Source organism: Diplotaxodon limnothrissa, linkage group LG15 (genome assembly GCF_057381915.1).
Source record: "Diplotaxodon limnothrissa isolate DT_005_m linkage group LG15, D_limnothrissa_male_GT1.1, whole genome shotgun sequence".
NCBI classification, from domain to species: domain Eukaryota; kingdom Metazoa; phylum Chordata; class Actinopteri; order Cichliformes; family Cichlidae; genus Diplotaxodon; species Diplotaxodon limnothrissa.
The window spans coordinates 38,229,207-38,250,704 of NC_140610.1; the positions used below are offsets into that span (position 1 = coordinate 38,229,207).

General features: G+C 39.2%; 2 protein-coding genes and 2 non-coding genes across 4 annotated transcripts; all 4 read left to right on the forward strand.

Moving 5' to 3' along the window:
• The first annotated feature begins 3,934 nt into the window (after positions 1 to 3,934).
• Positions 3,935 to 6,713, forward strand: nppc (natriuretic peptide C). Its single transcript, XM_085373188.1, has 3 exons — positions 3,935 to 4,027; positions 5,105 to 5,402; positions 6,657 to 6,713. The coding sequence occupies exons 1-2, from the start codon at positions 3,935 to 3,937 to the stop codon at positions 5,375 to 5,377; spliced, it is 366 nt and encodes a 121-aa protein (XP_085229314.1). The 3' UTR covers positions 5,378 to 5,402; positions 6,657 to 6,713.
• A 5,634-nt stretch (positions 6,714 to 12,347) lies between these two features.
• Positions 12,348 to 19,656, forward strand: nucleolin (nucleolin multifunctional protein). Its single transcript, XM_085371869.1, has 16 exons — positions 12,348 to 12,497; positions 13,548 to 13,649; positions 13,740 to 13,842; positions 14,260 to 14,391; positions 14,753 to 14,992; positions 15,202 to 15,354; positions 15,575 to 15,652; positions 15,800 to 15,923; positions 16,327 to 16,463; positions 16,552 to 16,678; positions 16,836 to 16,972; positions 17,180 to 17,309; positions 17,648 to 17,781; positions 17,986 to 18,112; positions 18,440 to 18,720; positions 18,924 to 19,656. Exons 1-16 carry the CDS (start codon positions 12,480 to 12,482, stop codon positions 18,986 to 18,988), a joined length of 2,088 nt encoding a protein of 695 aa, XP_085227995.1. The 5' UTR covers positions 12,348 to 12,479; the 3' UTR covers positions 18,989 to 19,656.
• Positions 14,528 to 14,667, forward strand: LOC146617951 (small nucleolar RNA SNORA57). The gene has a single exon (XR_014906900.1). It is a non-coding gene; the product is annotated as a small nucleolar RNA SNORA57 (small nucleolar RNA).
• LOC146617952 (small nucleolar RNA SNORA75) lies at positions 18,148 to 18,274 on the forward strand. Its single transcript, XR_014906899.1, has one exon. It is a non-coding gene; the product is annotated as a small nucleolar RNA SNORA75 (small nucleolar RNA).
• Positions 19,657 to 21,498: the final 1,842 nt, after the last annotated feature.

Consider the following 21,498-nt stretch of genomic DNA (forward strand, 5'->3'; position numbering starts at 1 on the left):
TTGAGATCTGGATTTTGACTATGGCAAAGTCCAAACCTCAACCTGATTCCTTTCTTTTTGAGCCATTCTGTTGTAGATTTGCTGCTGTGCTTGGGATCATTGTCCTGTTCCAAACCCCAATTTGGCCCAAGCCTTAGCTGTCAAACAGATGGCATCACTTTTGATTAGAACACTTTGGTATACAGAAGAGCTCGACTCTAATGACTCCAAGGTGCCCAACTCCCACAGTTGGGCACCCCTTCACCACCATGCTTGACAGTTGGTATAAGGTTTTTGTGTTGATATGCTGTGAGCTGCCAAGTGTGATGCTGTGCATTATGGTCAGACATCTGCACTTTGGTCTCATCTGTCCAAAAGACATTGTTCCTGAAGTCTTGTGGTTTGTTCAGATGCAACTTTGCAAACCTAAGCTGTGCTGGCATGTGCCTTTTAGAGAGAAGAAGTTTTCTCCCATCAGCTCTTCCAAACTTGTCTCTACTCTTTTTCTAATTGTACTATCGTCTACACAGTCCGATATTTAGCCCTTGTTTTTTAATTTTTATTTATTTTAATTTTTTGCACTGCTCCGACTTCAGAGTCCAATAAAAACTTTCATTATATTTTTCTTTTTATAGCTTTATATAGCCAAAACAAGTCCATTACTTTCATTTCAAGCAATTAAGAGAACTTCTGCATGTAGTGACAGTGATGAGTCTAGTAAGTTTGTTAGACTGAAGGAAAATGTGACATTGTAATGTTTGTGTCCTGTCTTTGAAGAGAAGCAAAGTCTGGATGCATGTTGCTCTGTTATTACATCATATATCACAGGCCAGTCATCTTGTTCATCTGTTCAGTTTATCAACATCTCTGTTTTATGAGTTTATAGGGCAAAACCATATACTTTATATGCTTTATCAGAGTAATGTTGTCTAATTATACACACAGTATTTTATTTAGCCTTCAAAGTCATAATCTTTAACACACACCATAAGTGATTATTATTATTAACGATCATTTTTTATGGTGTGCAACCAAAAAGAAAGCAGAGTATTGGTTGAAACATGGACACCTAATGATGACACTGCAGCTGGCTGCCATCCAAACATCGTTTTTGCTGCACGATTCAATGCAAATCCAACACACGTTCTGATTGACATTTTTTGGCAGGTATGCCAGCACTGCTACAATAAATATGACATATGTTCTGCAAAAAAATGCAGGCATACACTTTCCATATGCCAAATCTGCTCTAAAAAGCCTTTATAGGACTTTCAAATGCTGGCGATCTGCTGATTAATGACTTAGTTTTACAGTATAGTATTGATCCAGTAACATGTGACTTTGAGGGGTATTCGCTTTTCGGCATAGCAAATACTGCCACTCTGTGTTCCAAAACAGATGGTGCTGCCTGAGATTTCTGCTCCACTATGTGGGGCCTCGACTGCTCCAGAAACACTCCACACTGCAAAAAGTATCTTCTTTTTTTTTTTACAAGGGTTTTTGTATTGTCTCAAAATGTGCGCATATTCTTTAAATTGGTCAATTATTCTCAGTGAGGTGACTTTTTAATTTAAACTTCCCTTGACAACATGCCGTTTAAGTGTTTTAGTGATTGATTGCAACTTATTTTAAAACATTTTTAGATCATCATTGTTCTAACTGCATATCACCAATTAATAGTGACAGTTCTATGTATATCTTAAAGCAGGTCACACGGCATATGTAACCAACCGTGGGTGAGCTTACGAGTGTTAGGCAACTATACATCAATGTCAGGCTGTTTGCAGTATCAAAAACGCTTCTTTAAAGTTGAACTTTCTTGGTTTACACTGTTTGAAACATGTGTGGTCAAACTTTAAGATTTAACAAGAAACTACTCTCTCAACCCTGGAAGTGAAGCAACTCATGCATGTGTCACACTTCTACAGAAGGGTTACTCTCTTACAGAGTTCCTTTTTAAAAAATCCTGAGCATCAGAAACTTTTCTTGGACACTTCCAAGGTGTTTCCACCAAGGTGTTTCCACCATATTCCCAGCCCCTATAGCCATCTCCTTTATTCAGTTCTGGCAAACCAGTCATTACTGGTTGACATAAAACAGGTGCAGCAGTGCTGGACACTAAATTAAAAACTCTGGTTTTCTGCCAAAAGTAGACAAACCTGGTGCAAATTGCTTAAATACAACTACATTCATTTATATGTTAAAAAAAAGAATCCCCAGCTGCAGATTAAAGCTAAATTTGTTACACACTTTAGTGCTACAGTAGTTTTTTCCGGTAAGACTTACTTGTAACACTTTAAAAATGAAAAAGCATTCATTTATAGATATGATGTATAGAAGTATATAGCTTGAGAGTGCTCTTTGTTGATTGGCATTCTCTAAACCAGTAAGAGGGGTTGAAAGGCTGCGAGCCATAAAGGCTTTTTCTTACACTAGATTTTATACCGACACCCATTCAACTGTTCTTCTCTGGACTTGTGGTAAAGTAACATAGTCTGTATGAAAACCCATCGTCACTCATTGGTTGGAGTCAGCAGCTAATGCCAATTTTTAAGCCTAAAGTAAGTATAAACATATTGACTTCTGTATAGTTTCACTCATTTGTGCAGAGTCACCCTCCTCCTGGTTTATAGAAGTATCGCTGGTTAAATATCCTGCATATTGACGGCACTCTGCAGACTCACAGGCTAAAATTTAAGAAAGCAGCAGCTTTTCTTAGTGACATACCAACTTTGATTCAAGAATAACAGTATAAATTATTTCTGGACACTGGTGTGGTAATCATTGCTTAGGGTTCATGTCTGTGCCTCCTTTCTGAGTTGGGGGTGACTGTCTGAACAGTCCCACACATCCAGTGTGTGTTGGAGTAGCCACAGTAGTTCTGAGATTCTTCTCTGTAAGTGGACTACCTGATCTAAAGACAGAAAACAAACTGTAAGATACCGCCATGAAACACAAAACCATCTAATTAAAAGGTTTATGGGGAATTGCCATTTACATCCAGACACATGACATGACTTATAATGAGTGTCTCTGTTTTTTTATGAATCAGCATGAACCGTCTGAGGTTTTTTCGGTGTGAATCCCCCTTAGCTGATGTCATGCTCTGATGTAAATAACGTCGAGCAAATGACTTAATGGGGTTGTTTAATAATTCCATCTCTGTATGTTTGCATTCCTCTGTATAATAATAATAATAATAATAATAATAATAATAAGTTTTACCCTTTAAAAAAATAAATGAAAAACACGGGGCTTGAGTGGCGCAGTAACACATCAAATTATTTCTGGTAAAATTCCGCTTTGTGCCTTCCAAAAAAGTGATTAGATGAAGAAAATCACATTTGAATTTCTGGAAGGTATCTAAAAAATGACCTAATTCCTTTAATTCCAGCAGCAGACTCTGAATTTTCGCTTAAAGAAAACAGGATATGTCATCCACGCGCAGCATATTGTATGTCTTTTTAAGATGTTCCGCAGCACAGACGGTTGGCATCCTAGAATTCATTTCACTGCCAAAGTCGCTCTTCAGCTCTTGACGCGCAGCCTTTGAAACCACCTTTGGTTTCAGCTGTTGCATCTCAGCCAGAGGTCTAAAAGCTTAAAGTCTGTGCCTTTTGATAGCTTATAGCCTATATCATTTTCTCTAACACAGCGATGACCGGAGCTTGTGTCATTTGCATTTAATTAATCCCTGGCATGACGTGCTTAGAGGCAGGTACAAAAAACAGTGAATAGGCGAGGAAGGAGAACCATTACGCAGGTTTTCATGACATCACCATGGGCTGGCTATAAAGCGGCGAGGATTAATACACAGAGTTAGAGAAGCACTTGAGGAGCTTTGGAGTAAAAAACGGACTCTCCTTGTGTTTAGAAGCTGATTGGCTGAAGCTAACGTCCTTCGATCTGAACTGCAGCGCAGAGGAATCCCCGAACAACTGCTAGACTTGTCAAAATGAACTTGTCATACTTTGTAGCGTGTGGACTTATGGTCACCTTACTTTCAGTGAGGATGGGGGCAAAACCTTTAACTCAAGCGCAGCAGAAGGTAAGAAAAAGTCACTTGTATTGTTATTACTGACCAGGAGAACCTTTTGATTGGTTTGGACTGAAGCTGCTGGAAGCTGAATACTGAAGAAGCAGCAGCAGCAGTTCTGTGGCACAGGTCCTCCAGGACAGTAGCTTTGCGCATCATATTTCACAATTTGGTTCTTGTTAAGCTGTTGGGGAAAATCTCTCTTTTTCCACACTCAGAGTGTAACACCCCTGTCCACTTGCACTTTATTTACAAACAGACGGCATGTTCAGTGACATGCAACCAAAACAGCCGGTGAAAGTTTGTTTCCGAGCATCCCTGTGATATTTTTAGACTTTAAATCGCCCATATGCGATTTTTTTAAATGAAACCACATATGGGGAAAACATTAAAATTCTTAGTTTACAATAACTCTGAAAAGCTATTATACTGACTATCAACATCATTTTTGGAATTTTATGTATTTATTACTTGTACTCAAAATAAGATTTACCAAACCAAAACAAAATTGTGCGTAAAATCGCAATTACGCATAGAATTGAATAAAGCTGACCCTTTAAAACAATACTCGTTTGAAATAATGTTGTAATTATTTTCTAAGCTCAGTAAAATTTGGAGTGTTGGAGGTCTTCGTTACAGTCTACTTTACGAACAGATAAGTAAGCTACAGGCACCTGTTTTAAGTTTGTTTATTTTTTGTCTTCACTTTGAGAGCGAGGTGTCAGAGTCGGTAACTTAATAAAACAGAAGTACTGCACTCTTCTTCAGGGGTTTCCTTCGAGGTTTGAACCTCATGACTGGAGCCTCTCGTGGATCTTTTCCAAAGTTGTTTTTGGTTAGATGATACAAGTTAATGGATTCTTGAGTGCCGTGCTGTGAGAAAAATGCCAACGCGTCCCCCCGGCCATTACGTTTGTGAAAGCGTTAGAATATATGCCAAGCTGAGGTTTACCTCAAACATTTAGCATATAATGACTACTCTGTTGAAACGGGCACAAACCATAGATTTCACTTTCATCAAAAGCATTTGTCTTTGCACAATTTATTTGCCTGAGGGAGAGATTGTTTATTTATTTTCTTATCTTTCAGTCTCTTAGAAGTTTGCTGGGCGAGGAGCTGACGGAGTTTCTGGAGTCGGAGGAGAGAGAGAGACGGCTCGACGCTGTGCGCACTCGGATACGGTTACTGCGCGATTTACGGGTGGACACCCGGGCCAGAGGCATGTGGGCTCGTCTCCTCAACGATCAACCCCAAAACAGGAAACACAAATCGGGAAGCAAGAAGGCTGGCTCCTCGTCACGGAGTGGCTGCTTCGGACACAAGATGGACAGGATAGGCACCATCAGCGGCATGGGATGCTAGGGTTGGAGCAGCGCTGCAATGAATGGTGAGTGGTCGCTCATATCAGTCCCACTTTAACATTATGCAACATTAACTGTAGCAGCAAACAGTGACATGTAAACAGAGCCCAAAAGCAACAGGGTGAAATGAAATGAAAGAATGAATGCTGAAAGATAAAAGGGAGACAAATTACAATCAGGGATTTTAAAAAAGAATGGCCTAGTTAATTAAATGGACATAATAATCAATTTTTTAATATTGTATTTATTATAATTTCCTGTTGGTATTCCTCGCAGTTAAATGATGATTTTACAGGATTATCTGTCATATACATAAGACACATGTATTTATGCAGCATTGCATGGTTCAGCTATGGAAAATATTGTGGTTCACTACTGCCTTTGACTTAGAAATATTCAATCTAGGGAAATAATCAAGCCTAAACCTTCTAGCATTAGAATCAGAATCAGAATCAGAAAGGGTTTTATTGCCAAATGTTGAGCGGGTTTACAACATTAGGAAATTGCTGCGGTGCTTCAGTGCAAACATACTGTTATAAATACTGTTATAAATTAAGCTTAAATAGACATGAAAATAAAAATGAGAATAAGAATTAAAAGTGCTAAGTAGATAGATATTACCTCCTAGAACAGGATAGTCTTAGTCATCAGTTTAAGTGGATAGCCCGCTTAAGCTGATGTATGGGAAAGAAACCAGTGAGCATTTAGGAAGTCCACTCTTGTATCTGTGCACATCATTATGAATGATCCCATCTGCTTCTATAACACAAGAACAATATATCACATTTAAGAAAAAGGGCAGGGAGATATCGAGGACGGAAGTGGGGTTGCAGAGACACATTCACACACATATTTGGTTGTCAAGATGTTTCTTGGAAACACATTTGTTTCACTAAGTGTTTTTAACATAAACTGAAAAGGGGGCTGTGTGGGTTGATTAAGTACTGGAGAATCTAAGTGACACACGATTAGTCCTGAGGCTTCACACCTTTTTTCGATTTTATGGTAAACTCTGACATCCCTATGGGGGAGTGTTAGTGACTAACAATGGGTGAGTGTGTTTTTCATTGGTTAACACCATACGGGTGAGTTAATCTAAAGTAAAGTGGTTAGATGAGAAGTGAGTTAATGAGTAAAGAACCAACAAGTAAATTTGGAGATTCCCTGACTGATACATGTATTACGTTAACAAAAGATCGAATAAATGAACATGTGTTTATGAGGCTGACCTTGAAAGACTCTGTCTAACCTTTTGCTTTTGTTTTCCTCTCTTTTTCTAGATCTCTGGACGACGTGTTTGTTTGGATGACAAAAGTTGAGTTTGTTCTTACCAGAAGGGGAAAATAAAGAAAAACTCATCATGATTGTTCTATGGTACGAAAGTCACCATGACCAGCATAAACAAAGACTTGGATGACAATACTACAAAATCCTAATATAGACATATATATACAATAAATATGCAGGTATATATACATATATACAGTACATATATGTATAACATACAACATGGTCAACAGATACAAACACAGATGGGTAGTACAACATGGCGGACAATGGTGTAAAAAAAACTACATACCGCAAAGCTGTATATTGTTGCTGCTGCTGCTGTACATTCATGTACTTCATCGTTCCCTGCATAAATGTATTTATGTTTAAAATCTATTTATATGTTTATAAAAAAAAAGAGATATTTATAAATATGGATTTTTATTTATGTAACATTTTGGAAATGGATGCAAACTGTAGGTCAGTTCTGTTTGTTGCCTTTTTTCCCCATTTGTCTCAAATAGTTGTAAATGTTTTCGAAAACGATAAAACAGACATTCCATGTGCACTTACATCTTTGATCTGTGCGTCTTTGTGTGTTCCGTGAAACTAGTCAATTCTAGTTTGTGAGCATTTTCTGCCTGGCTTCTGGAGGTTTTGTCAGAAGAGAAACAAAGACTGCCCTGCTGTTAGATGGAGCGCCATTCATTTTTATTCAGTTCAATTCAGTTTCATTTCTATGGCACCAATTCACATAAAACAGTGACCTCGAAGCGGTTTATGTTGTAAAGACCCTACAATATTAGAAAGAAAAGAAAAACCAAGCAATCATTTGACCCCCTTTGAGCAAGCTCTTGTTGATGGTGGGAAGAAAAAACTCCCTTTTAATAGGAAGAACCCTTCACAACCAGGCTCATGAGGGGCAGCCATCTGCTGTAGCCGGTTGGGTTGGTGTTACAAAAGGCACACTTTGGTACAGAGAGCCAAAGTTTAACATTTACTAAAGATTTTATCCTGCTTGGATATTGAAAAAATGTTTCAAACATTAGCAAATATCTGAAACTCTGTGTTATCAGATAACATATTTATATGAAACAATAAAGATTTGTTGGGTGCTGCATCTATACTCCTGCATTCAACCTGGCATGATTGTACCCACACCGTCGAAAGCTCTTGCACAAATTTGCTGCACAAATAGAAGAAAACACTGAAAACTTAAATTTTGACTTAGAGCGATCTTTAGAATTCAGGCAATAACGCTGTAATCCCCAAATAACCCATCATGTTGACCACTAATTAAAAAGATGATAGGAAGCCACTTCCTCCTAATGTTCCTCTAATTCTTCCACACATTACATCCGGTTACCAGTTGGTAAATTTAAATATTATTTAAAATAAGCAGTAAAATCACCTTATAATTATCCATCCATCCATTCTCTTATGCTTCTCCAATTCATCATAGGGAGGAAGGAACAGGATACATCCTGCACAGACAGCCAAACTGTTGCAGGAATAACATACTTTAACATTATATAAAGATGATATATAAGCAAAATGGCTTTTTTATCTCGTAGTTTCCAAACTAAAAGGCTTAAAACAAGACAACAAGCATATAGAGAAAAGCCCATATATGTGCGATATTAAAAAGGAAAACAAACACACCCAGATTATAATAATGAAGCATAAAAAAGACAACAAATTGTGCTCAGTTGTGAAACCGTAAAAAGGTCCATTGCTCAAAGGTTTCATGGTGTAATTACACTAAAGGGGGTGAGAGCCACAAAAATACAGAGAGAACACTTTACAAGCTAATGAATACAGTGAAGTCAATGTAAAAGTCTTTTCAAAGATTTCCTTTCCAATACCGTGAAACATGATATTTATGGTGTGATTGTTGTGAATGTGTGCATCTGACTTTGAGGTTGCTACTGATTTGCAAACTGGAGAGATGCACAGCTGACAGAAGCAAACTGAGAGTACTCGTTTACTGTGAAAACACATTTACAATCATAAATTAGATGTGTTTGTCTCTTTTTTGTGAACCTATATTATTGACTGTAGGAAGGTCATACTCATAGTAATAGAACTTTAAACACACACACATACAAAACAGGCCTTGAGGTGGCCGGTGCTATAGAACTAAAGCCGAATTAAAGTCAATAATTAATTCACTGAAAAGAAAAGAACGTAATATCCAGTACTTGTTCAGAACAGCCTGCCTACCTAGCTGTTACACTACACACTAAGTGTAAACGCTACTCTGGAAAACACAAAGGCAACATGCCCACCTCATGTACCTGGTGTTCAAGAAACATGAGTCACATAAGTCTAAAAAAAAATAAAGGATAAAATAATAAAATGAAAGTAGTGTTTGGGGATCGTTATAACACCTTTTGCACCCACCAACAACAAAATAGAACATACACTGAACAACAGCAAGAAATATATCCACACTGCTGTGTTAAATCCAGTGTGTTCAGTGGCAGAGCTTCCAGTTAATAAAAGCTTTCATCAAAGGCCAGCATATAGCCGTACACGGTCACATTGCCATGTGAATTTGTTTACTAGTTTCAATGTTGTTATATTTGATCTTTAACCATTCTAAAATACAGCCACTGAATTAGACACACGTGTTCAGCTGCACGATTAAGCAATTAATTTAATGGTCCAATGACATGACAACAACTCAGTGCATTCAAGCATGTAGATATGTTAAAGATGTTCTGCTGAAATTCAAAGTGAGCATCAGAATGAGGAAGAAAGGGGGTTTAAGTGACTTTGAATGAGACATGGCTGCCGGTGCCAGACAGGTCTGAGTATTTCAGACACTGTTGATCTGCTGGGGTTATCCCACAACACCATTTCTAGGGTTTAAAGAGAAGTTTCTAAAAACAAAAACAAAAAAACAAACATCCAGTGAGCAGCTCTCTAGATGAAAATGTCTTCTTGATGACAAGGGTCAAAGCAGAATTGGAGACTGTTTTGAGCTGACAGGAAGGCAAGAGTACCTCCAATAAACATTTGTTACAACTAGGGTATGCAGAAGAGTATGCACAACATGTTGAACTTTGAAGAAGATGTGCTGCAGCAGCAGAAGACCGCAAAAGCTGCCACTCTTGTCAGCTAAGAACAGGAAACTGAGGCTATAGTTCACACGGGCTCAACAAAAATGGACGACAGCAGACTGAAAAAATGTAAACTGGTCTGATCGGTCATCATTTGGATGTGAGGATCAAAATCTGGCATGCAAGCATGCATCCATCCTGCTTTGTATCAGTGATTCAGCTTGCTGCAATGGTGAGAGGGATATTTTCTTGGAACACTTTGGGCCCCTTGTGTCCACCTGTGTATTGTTGCTGACCATGTGCATTCCTTTATGACCATCTTCTGAAGGTTGCTTCCAAGAGGATAACGAGTCACAAAGCTCAGATCACCCAAATCTGTTTTTCTCAACATGAGTTCATCGTATTGAGATAGTCTGTGCATTCACCAAATCTCAGCCCAGTAGAACACATTTGGGATGTGATGGATTGGAAAATTCACATCATGGATGTGATGCTGACAAGCTGCAACAACTGTGTGACGCTATCATGTGTGACGCTTTTAGTACCATATCACCCCATTAGGGCTCTTTGCTCTCAGACTGCTGGTTTACTTGTTGTTCCTAGAGTATTTAAAAGTAGAATGGGAGGCAGAGCCTTCAGCTTTCAGGCCCTTCTTCAGCTTCCAATTTGGATTTGGAAGACAGACATTATCTCTGCTTTTAAGATTAGGCTTCAAACTTTCTTTTTGATAAAGCATATCAGGTGGATCAGGTGACCCTGAATCCTCCCTTAGTTATGCTGCAATAGGTGTAGGCTGCCGGGGGATTCCCATGATGCACTGAGTGTTTCTTTTTCAGTCACCTTTTTCACTCACTGTGTTTAAACACATCTTTCTATTCAATTATTATTAATCTCTGGCTCTTTTCTACATCATGTCTTTGTCCTGTCTTCATCCATTTACCTTCAACCGGTCGCAGCAGATTGCACCCCTCCTTGAGCCTGGTTCTACTGGAGGTTTCTTCCTGATAAAAGGGAGTTTTTCCTTCCCACTGTTGCCAAAGCACTTGCTCATAAGGGGTCATATGATTGTTGCTGAAAGACAGCAGTGAATAATTGAACAAGAGACAGAGTGACAGGAGGGTTTTTGCAAAGAGGCACACCTATTCATTCTGCAAATTCAGCATAGACACTGCTGTGTAGTTGTATGTACCTTTGTTATTTCAATGTGGCAATTTCAGTAGCTCTTTTTCTTTTGTAGTTGTTGTTGTTGTTTTTTGTGGGGTTTTTTTTACACAAAACAGTTTTTTCAGTTATACTGATATGCTTTAAAACCACCAACAGTGGGACGACTGTAATAATTAAACACAGTCAACTACAGTTGTGATCACAAGTCCAGAATGTCACAGCAAGACTAAGAAAAGGGGCAAAAGTTGGACAGAATGCAACATTTTGTACAGGTAGACAGGTAGAACAATGGCTACTCTGTGAGCTTTCTGACTACAAAAGATATTGAAGTTCAAGAGAATGGTTAGATTATCATTATTATCATTATTATTACAAAGAAGAAGGGACCAATAAAGTTACATTATCTTTCTCAAATCAAAGGTAGTTGTAATTCACTGAGACTAGTCCGTAAGACCGAGTGATGTTAAATGCAATGCTGCCTCTGTGTGGTGTTGAGGGTTAATTACTCAAATGTGCTCTTCATGTTGCCCTGGGAATCAGCTGGTTGGCTCCAGGATTCAATTGTGCAACAGAAAAACAATGTATGAATATTTATATTTAAAATTATCTACAATGTAAAAGTAACTTAATGGCAATTAAAAAGAGGTTCCTTCACTGAGGGAAAAAAAAGCCTAAATATTATTATTATCATTTTAAATGCACGCATCTACCAAAAAGGCAACAAATATCTATTGCTTACATCCTTCCTGTGTGTAGTCATCCTTGCAAAGGCAAACTCCGAGCATGGAAAAACCTTATGTAGAGGGGGTTTTTTTAAGTTTTATTTTAATGTATACAGTTACATGAAAAACATGTACTAAAACTGGACTGAACTACTATGTATACCCCACGTTGAAGTATTTAGATTATACTATACTATACTAGTTGGGAACTATCGCTGTTTAATAGTGTAGCGTGTACCTCGTGGTGGACTACACGTGGTTGATCGTTTGGCAACCGTGCCGAACCACGTGGCCATGTAAACAGCTGCATGGGATATGTGACAATAAGCTGTATATGGTTTCTGTAGCGTTAAGTCCGGGAAATTGCAGAAAATAGTTTTCTTTAAGATTTTAACTGTAAACATCTATAACTATACGTATATTAAAAACTAAACCATGATAATAATAATAATGATATAATAGCAATGTAATTAATACATGTTCATATTAAATACAGACTGTCATAACATTGACTTTAAAGGTTAAACACGGTAGATTTGACAGTGCTGCCTCGTGTTTTTGTCATGTATTTAGTGATATAGTGAGACGAGAATAGTTATACAGTATTTCCTTAGAGTAGTAAAATTCAATGTTTCCTGTATGTGGGGTGAGGCGCGGGCACGACGCAAATACATTAGCTTGTGATTGGTAGAGATAGTCATGTGGGCGGGTCGGCGAGAGCGCGCGAAGAAGGGGAGTACCGAGCGCGTCTTCGTCGTCTCTGTCTTTCCTGTCCAATGTCCCATCGAGTAGGCAGGTCCACGTGCATACATTAGCTATTCTTTTTTAAATTCATCTTCAGACGTCCAGCTTCTCGTGTTTTATTGAAACACACAACAGCACAATGGTGAAGTTAGCAAAGGTAAGATTACGTCATTCTATTTTAAAAAATAGTGCGTGCGTTTGTAATAGAAAGAAGGCTTGTGTTTACGCACGAGGCCTTTAAGCAGAAGTTGGTGCGTTTGTTAAAAAAAAAAAGGGGGTGAATTCGCGGAAAAAGAAAATGTCCGCTCAGGTAAAGCAGCGATTGTCGCCTTTTTTCTTTTTTTTTTTTTAAATGAATCAACATGGTGGTGGTGTTGCCGCATTTACTACGCCTTTTTCGTTTGCGATCAGCCATGTTTGTGCCTCGCTTTTGGCTCTCTGGCCTGCTAAGCTAAACCGCTGCTTAGTGTGGATTTCGTGCGCGCTCTCGATTTAAGTATGGCGTATAGAAAGACTAAAACAAAATCAATTTATGGCCAGCCTGCCAACCTGTACCAACATTTGTTAGAAAACTGTTGTAAAAACCGAAAATTTGAGCACGCGGCTAGCTTAACCACTAGCATTAGCGCATTCATACCCGGACTTGATTCTAATTTACTTCATTTTGTGGAAATATTGGTAGTTCTCGGTGTGAAGTTTAAATTGCCCCACTTAAAAACTTTGTCACGTAACGGACTTTCTAGATAACTGTTCGGCATATATTTTTATATATATATAAATATAATTTTTTAATGCTTGTCAGCAAATGGTAAAATTACCCAGCATGCTAGCTGACCGACCTCTAGAGCTCCACGTGGGTTCTGTGCCTGCTCTGAGTGACACACGAGGCAAGCAACCAAAACCGAGAAACCCCATCGGCGCGCACAGTTATCATTTGAGTGGCTTATTTTAAACTCACGTAACCGTTTGCCGTTGATGATTTAATTATTGAACAAGCGGCACGGCTCTCCTGTTTTATATTTTAACCGTGGAATTCCACGTGGCCTAAAGCCCCCTCATGTTTGCGGACATGCTGCAGCGGGTGCCATGATTGTTAGACCCTCTTCTTTACCGGAATCTATGCTTGGCTACTTGTAGGGCTCCATTATTGTTGGGTTTTAAAAACATTGGTAATAACAATTTTTGCATTCCGGGATTTCTTTTGAAGGCAGCAAATAAGCAAGCAGCTCAGAAGAAAAAAGCCCCTCCACCCCCTAAAGAAGTTGAGGAGGAATCCAGCGAAGAGGACAGCAGTGATGAGGAAGAAGAGGTACAAAGACGTTGTCTCAAGTATTTTATGGCTAAAATGTGGTATTAAGTGTTTTTTATTATTATTATAATTTTTTTTTAAAAACTGCAGGCTCCTCCACCTAAAGCGGTGAAGAAAGCCACACCAGCCAAAGGCACCAAAGTTGGAAATGGCACTCCTGCCAAAAAAGCAGAAAGTGAAGATGATGATTCTGGTAAGTAATAAAGGTCCAAAATGAAACTACTTGAATGATACTCATATCTCACGTATCTCACATAACCAGTATGTAGGTGAAATTTAGTCTGGACTTTAATATATAGAGATTGACCTACTTTGTTTGTTTTGATGTTTAAGGATCATCCAGATGTTAGAAAGTGAGTCCCTCTAACGTTATTAAATGCATCAGGCATCGCTCAGTTAAGAAAAACGTTGTTTTTGACATTTAGTTACAACAGTGAAACAGATGGTCTTTAGAAAGAAAACCTTCAGTTATGAAAACTGCTGTTTCCACTCAACTGGTGAATGTGTCGTGTTGTCTAAATTCATAATATACATTCTTGATCTAAACAAGATAAAATCTTAAAATGAGCATAATATTGTCTAAGACGATTTTGCTATTTATTATATATAGACGAATCAGAGGAGGAGGAGGCCCCCCCACCAAAGAAGACACCTGCAAAAGCAACTCCGGCTAAAAAAGCACCAGCCAAGGCAGCTGCTGCAAAAGCAGAGGAGTCAGATGATGATGATGAGGAGGAGGATGGTATGGCTTTTGGTATTGTGTGACTGATAGTAATTACTGTTGTACTGTGTTTTTAATAAAACTGTCAATGGCTTCATTTTAATCTGATCCAAGTATTTGTGCTAACAGTCTGGTGATGTAATGCATCACAAAACATCCTCCATTTCTTGGCATGCATGTGGTTGTTTAGTACTCATGTGTGTAATGTACGGAGGAAAAACAAAGACAGCGCTATGTCTTCGGTACCGGTGTGTATTTTGCTGTCTGCCGGTCCTATCCTCAATCGCTGTTACAACCTAATGCCCTTTTTTGAACTCTAAAGAGGTTTTGTTGAAAATTTCTGCAATGAAATGAACAAACTCGTTTTTTTTTTCTTGTCTAGATGAATCTGAAGAAGAGGCCCCACCACCCAAGAAGGCAGCTAAGCCTGCAGCAAAGCCCCCATTAAAGGCTCAGCCTGCAAAGGAGTCCTCTGATGATGATGATGATGACGAGTCAGAAGAGGAAGCCCCTCCCCCCAAGAAGGCTACTCCAGCAAAGCCTGCAGCCAAGGCTGCAAAGGCTCAGCCTGCTAAAGAAGAGTCATCTGAAGAAGACGATGATGAAGACGATGATGATGATGGTAAGACTGATCCTCACATTTTTTTGTTTTTAACAGGAGCCATTGAAATAGTTAACATTGTATGATGATCAACAAGGGACTTAATACTGATCACGTATGATGTCACCTTTTGAACTATCTGACACACAGTAATACTCGTTTTCAATGCACTTGAATTCGGCCACAGTTACTGTGAGATTTACGTCTTCGGCTTTGATTCTGCTTTTTAGACTCTGAAGAGGAAATGGACACTACTCCTGCTCCAGCAGCCACCAAGGCAAAGAAAGCAGGCATGGTTAAAGCCAAGGAAGAGTCTGAAGATGATGAGGAGGATGACGAAGATGATGACGATGAGGAGGACGACGATGAGGAGGAAGAAGGAGGTAAGTTTGGGAGTTTAAAAAAATAAATAAATAAAAATTAAGTGAAAGTGTTATTCTCCCAGTTCTTATAAAGTCACTCAAAAGTGATCACCACCCTATAATAAAGATGTGTGTGTGCTGTAAGATGGCTTATGTACTGTACTTTGTTGATGATGTGTACAATGAAGACTCACTGCCCCACTCACTTTCTCTTTTTGTCGTCATTCTCCTTTCTGACTAGAACCCACAGCTGCGAAGAGGAAGGCTGAGAGCAAAAAGGACACTCCACCTGCCAAGAAAGCAAAGTCAGAAGGACAGGGTAAGAATAAATATATTCTGCCTGTTTTAATAAGCTTTCTTTACGTTTATCAACAAGAGGCTTAATGCTAATCCCAAAATGTCAACATAAATATCAATAATGCATTTTTACACCAAAAGTAATTGAAGTGTTTTCCCTGTTTGCCAGTGTTTTCTCTGTTTGTTGGAAACTTGAACTCAAGCAAAGATTTTGATGAGATCAAAGCTTCACTGAGGAAATTCTTCTCCAAGAACGGCCTTGAGATCACAGACGTCCGGTTAGGAGGAAACAAGTAAGAATTACATTTAAAACAAATCATAGTTAATCCCTTCTGGTTGGCTTATTCTTGCCTATCAAAATGCACTCGTTGGGTATAAGTGATTGATTTTGAGTGTATCACAAATATCAGATGTGTTTGACTGGTTCTGTTTGTATCACCATGTAGTTGAGATTAACATCTGAAGACAGTTTGGCCATAGCCGGTTGATAGAAACAAGTTAATGGTTTACTTGGCTTGTTAATATTTAACAGTTAACAAGTTAAATTTATGGTAAAATATTAAAGTATCCTGTCATTGTAACTGGCATGACAGCGCCCTTGTTTTATTTGTAAAGTTAAAAAAAGAAGCTGGTCTGTGACACTTAAATTCATTGAAGGTGGCATGTCTGATGTTGCTTGCATTTTTAACTCTACAGGAAATTTGGCTATGTGGACTTTGCATCTGAGGAGGACCTGCAGAAGGGCCTGGAGCTCAATGGTAAAAAGGTCATGGGCCAGGAAGTGAAACTGGAAAAGGCCCGCAGCAAAGAAGGCTCGCAAGACACCAAAAAAGGTAATGGATGTCATGAATTGAAACATTTCTTTGTGGATGGAAAATAATTTTGTTCCTGTACTCGCTGACACTGACATATGGCCCACAGAGAAGGACGCACGGACACTGTTTGTGAAGAACCTTCCCTTCTCCGCAACGGCAGATGACCTGAAAGAGATCTTTAAAGACGCAGTAGAAATCCGGGTGCCTCCTGGCCAGAATACTTCAAACAAAGGGTAAGAACAAGCTAGGTTGTAAATTTTTTCAGCATAGTAAACAGTTGAAGTTATGGGCAGTAGTTGTAGAACATGAACTGCTGATTAAGTTTCATCATTATCACTCAGTTCCTTTTTTTTAAGAGTATGTTCCATGTTTTTGTTTTGTTTTTTACAGTATTGCTTACGTAGAGTTCAAAACTGAGGCTGATGCAGAGAGAACGATGGAGGAGACCCAGGGCTCTGAAGTACAGGGGAGATCCATCATCATTGACTACACTGGAGAGAAGAGCCACATGGGAGCCAGAGCATCAGGTAAGCTTGAGATATTTTGTAGAACTGTGAGACAAGCTACTTGTAACAAGCAGTTCCAATAATTTCAATTATTAGAATGCATAAGTATCTATACTCTTAATGAAAGTGTCTGTGTTTGTATGGCCAATGCCAGTTCTGCAAATGTACTGATCTATAGTGAACATAACATAAGACAGCTGAAGAATGTTTCATCTTTTCTTTTTGTAGCATCTGAAGCGGCCAGCAAGACCCTGGTCGTGAACAATCTCTCCTTCAACGCAACAGAGGAAGTGCTGCAGTCCACATTTGAGAAAGCTGTTTCTATTAGGATTCCACAGAGAGATGGCAGACCCAAAGGGTGAGTGTCTGTGTGGCCACGGGTAACCCCAACGAGGGCTTTCAATCTTTCAAATGTAGTCATGGTGTGTAAAACACCTGCGCCTTCTCTTGAGCTCCTGTAAATCTTCCTCGTGATAGTACTTGGAGTCGCACGAGAAGTAGAGCCAGTGCACAGTTAGAACAGGCCTGCCCACCTACATGGGTGTTGCCTATGTCTGCTGTGCAACAATTACAGTAAACTTTCTAAAATGACAAAATGAAAACATTTTAACCCTAATAGCCCTCAGCGAGACATTCAGATGAAGCATTTCAAAACAGATGTTGACTCTTTTTCTATCGTTGTTCTTCTCTCCTTAGTTTTGCTTTTCTGGAGTTTGAGAGCACAGATGATGCTAAAGATGCTCTAGAAAATTTCAACAACACAGAAATTGAAGGCCGATCAATCCGACTGGAGTACAGCCAGAGCAGAGATTGGAACAGGGGAAACTCAGGTAGGTCATGAAACCAATCGGTTGTCTTTTTAGTTGAGACTCTTCCAGCTGTGATGAAATCTTTATCTCCTGAAACTCTGTGAAGATTCAAAGATAGTCAAGTCCTGAGCTGATCTTTCCTTGAATTTTAATTTGTTGAATTGTTTAGATTTGCCCAGATGGGTATTATTTTGCTTATTTACATGATGCCATCTTCTCTACCAGGTCCAACTAAAACCCTGTTTGTCAAGGGTCTCTCTGAGGACACAACAGAAGAGACCCTCAAGGATGCCTTTGAGGGTGCTGTAGCAGCCAGGATAGTGACAGACAGAGATACAGGGTCATCAAAGGGGTAAGTTTGAACAGGTGCAAACACTCCTTCTCCAGCACTTCTCTTGAGCACCGCTCTGTCTAACAATGACAGTGTACGGTTTCGTATGAGAAGGAGAGCAAAGTCACAGTTAAACAGGCAGCTGCCTTAGTGGCAGTTGCCCATGTCTGATGTGAAACAGACTCGATGTGGTTTGAATTGGATGACTTTGCTCAGATGAGTTATTTAAAAACCAATACTTCACCCGACAAAGTAAAATAGTTTAATTCATGGCACTGCATTAGAATTACATTTATTTATTAGAATCATTTTCCATTATCTCGTCCCCTAACCTGTCTGGCTCTATAGCTTCGGCTTTGTGGACTTCAGCAATGAGGATGACTGCAAAGCAGCTAAGGAGGCAATGGAGGATGGCGAGATTGACGGCAGCAAGGTGACTCTGGACTACGCCAAGCCCAAGGGTGAAGGTGGCTTCCGTGGAGGCCGAGGTGGCGGCGGCGGCGGCTTCGGCGGTCGAGGTGGCGGCAGAGGAGGCCGTGGTGGCTTTGGCGGTTTTGGTGGTCGTGGTGGCGGTGGAAGAGGACGAGGAGGACCTCGTGGAGGTGGACGCGGACGCGGTGGTTTCGGAGGTAAGGGATTAAACTCCTAAACCTGTGGCTACAATGGTCATCTTTTAACTGACTTGCAGCTTTAAGCTGGTAGATTTTTACATTTGTTGTTCCAAGAGTTAACTGAAACAGAGCGATGTCTAAGTGTGCCTCTTTATCTTTGTTTTGTAAAATAGCTAAACATGCTGCCTTGTAGATTAAGTTGCCCGTCTTTCTTGTTTCAGGTGGAAGAGGTGGCGGTGGCTTTGGAGGCAAACCCCAGGGGAAGAAAATAAAGTTTGATGACTAAAGTCTTAGTCTATTTTACTTTTTGAAAGGACTCTGGTTGCATCAGTTTTCAGAGCTTTTGGACATTCCACAAAGCGTCATTGGTATATATTTAACTGTTAATGGGCATTTTAGCCCTTTATTTAGACCCCTCAGACCTTCCATCCCCCTTCTGTGCCAGAATGGTACTCCTGACCTTTTCAGCTTAATCAAGACGTGAATACTGAATGTCCTAAATGCAAACCTGCACCTCACGCCCCTGAAGCACACTTGCTTTTCTGGAGGAATAAAATGGAATAGATCAGGTTCGCTGTGAAAAATGTTTGGTTTTGTCAGATACATTGTGTAAATTTAAACCGTTTGTATGATTTCGTTTTACCTTTTGTAAAAAGAAATACACTTGTATCCATATGTTTTGTTCTTATTTTGTCACTTAGTTTACTTTAGAAGCTAATTTTTACTGTAATGTGCAAAGCATATTTTGATAAGAGTTGAGTCCTTCCTCATGAGTTGGATGTTGAGAATGACAAATGTTCACATTTTTGCTTGTTTTGTGGGATGCTGTCGATGTCTGAGTTGCAAATGAAAGACCTCTAATCTATGTAACATAAAATATTTGTAGTGCATTGACTAATTTTTTTTTTTTTTTTCCCCCCATCTGACGATTTTCAGACGATTAAAACCTTGTATGTGGTGATTTTTAAATGACTCTTGCAATAATTTGTCTTCAAAGTCATGTCCTTTAGACAGGGTCCACTTTCACTAGTGCTGATCAGTTTCTCTGTCAATGGGATATGTGCAGACTTAAAGTTGTCTCTAATTAAACCACTACTCAAAAAAAACATCAGTTCCAGCTAAAGTTATCAAACTATTTACCAGTCTTCCTCTAATTTCAAAGGTTTGTGAAAAACTAACATAGTTTGAGAAGGAAATGATCTCGTTGATGTTTCAGTCAGGGTTTACTGACAGAAACAGACCATAGCACAGAAACCGTACTGGTGAAGGTTATAAATATCTTCTGGCCTCTGAAAGTGCACTGTGTACTTGTTCTGTTGCACCTCAGAGCAGTGTTGGATAATATTAATCACAATAGTCTACTACAGAGATCCTGTTAGTATTAAAAGATGCACTCCTGTGGTTGTGGTCACATATCTGATAGACAGTTGTGTATTTAAATTGGGAGTAATCTTATTTAACATAAGTTGGTCACAGTGTTCTGTGCTAGTATCAGTTCTATTGACATTATACATGCTTTTCTTTTATAAGGTAATATTAGAAAACTGCATATAGTTTGATTGCTGTGCGGATGATACTTTTATAGTTTTATGTATCCATGAAGTGAACTAAAGGCTTATCTGAAAGGCCTGAATCACCCATAAGTTCACAAGAAATTGAGGTTATTGTAATCAGCCCTAGAAATCGTAGAAACAGTTTCTAATTAGAATTACTGAATGCATGCATCATTATAAACAGGCTGTTCTGAAAGTGCTGAAATCCCAAGATGAGAAAGAGATCCTATTTCTTCAATGTTGGTTTCTTTTTATTGGCCCCTCATAATATGGAAATATCATAATCAAGCAATTCAGGCTCAGACTGCTGGTTTACTTGTGGGCCTCCTTGTGGAAGAATCTCCAAGTTTGTATTCAGGAAACAAACCTTTCTGCTTTAAAGATTAGTACATCAATGCAGATGGCTGTCCGTCCCCAAGCCTGCTTCTACTCCAGGTTTCCTCCTATTACAAGGAATTTTTCCTTCCCACCATTGCAAATTGCTCGCTCATAGAGGCTTGCTCCATTATTGGTATTCTCTCCAAAACCTTAATGCGAATTGACGCTATTCACAATTTGTTACATTATTTTGGATGTTTGTGATCTGTAGGCCAGCAGTTTTTTTTTATTTCTTGTTTAACTATGAAATTTCATAAACCTAAAACCTCTGGAATGTATGTATGGTGTTCATATTGAATATACAGAATAAGAAAGATCTGAATAGAAAAATGGGGTTTGTTGTGAGAGGATCTGGAGGACTGCGGAGCTAAGAGCCCTGACATCATGGCGTCAGGACAATAATCTGCCTCTTAACATGAGCAAGAACAAGGATCCAGGACCTCTACTGACAGCGCTGTAGGAGGAAGGCCCCACAGATCCTCTCTTATCCCACCCACCACAGCCATACACCTCTCACACTCCTTCCATCAGGTAGGAGGTGCAGGAGCATCCAGACTCGCAGCAGCAGATTCAGGGACAGTTTCTACCCACAATCTATCAGTTCTACTGAACTACTGAAATATTAGACAGTTGGTGCAATCACTGCACACACTGTACATGTAAATACATTACCTCTGCACTACAGCCACCACAGTATTTTTAGTAATTTGTATTTATATATTTCTTTATGTTACGTATGTGTAATCAGTTTGTTTTTTTGTTTTTTTTTGTTGTTTTTTTTTAAGGGGCTTTGACCTAAGAATTTCATTGCTGGTAGTGACGTGCCATTGTTACCTGTATATAACTAATTAAACTTGGACTTGAT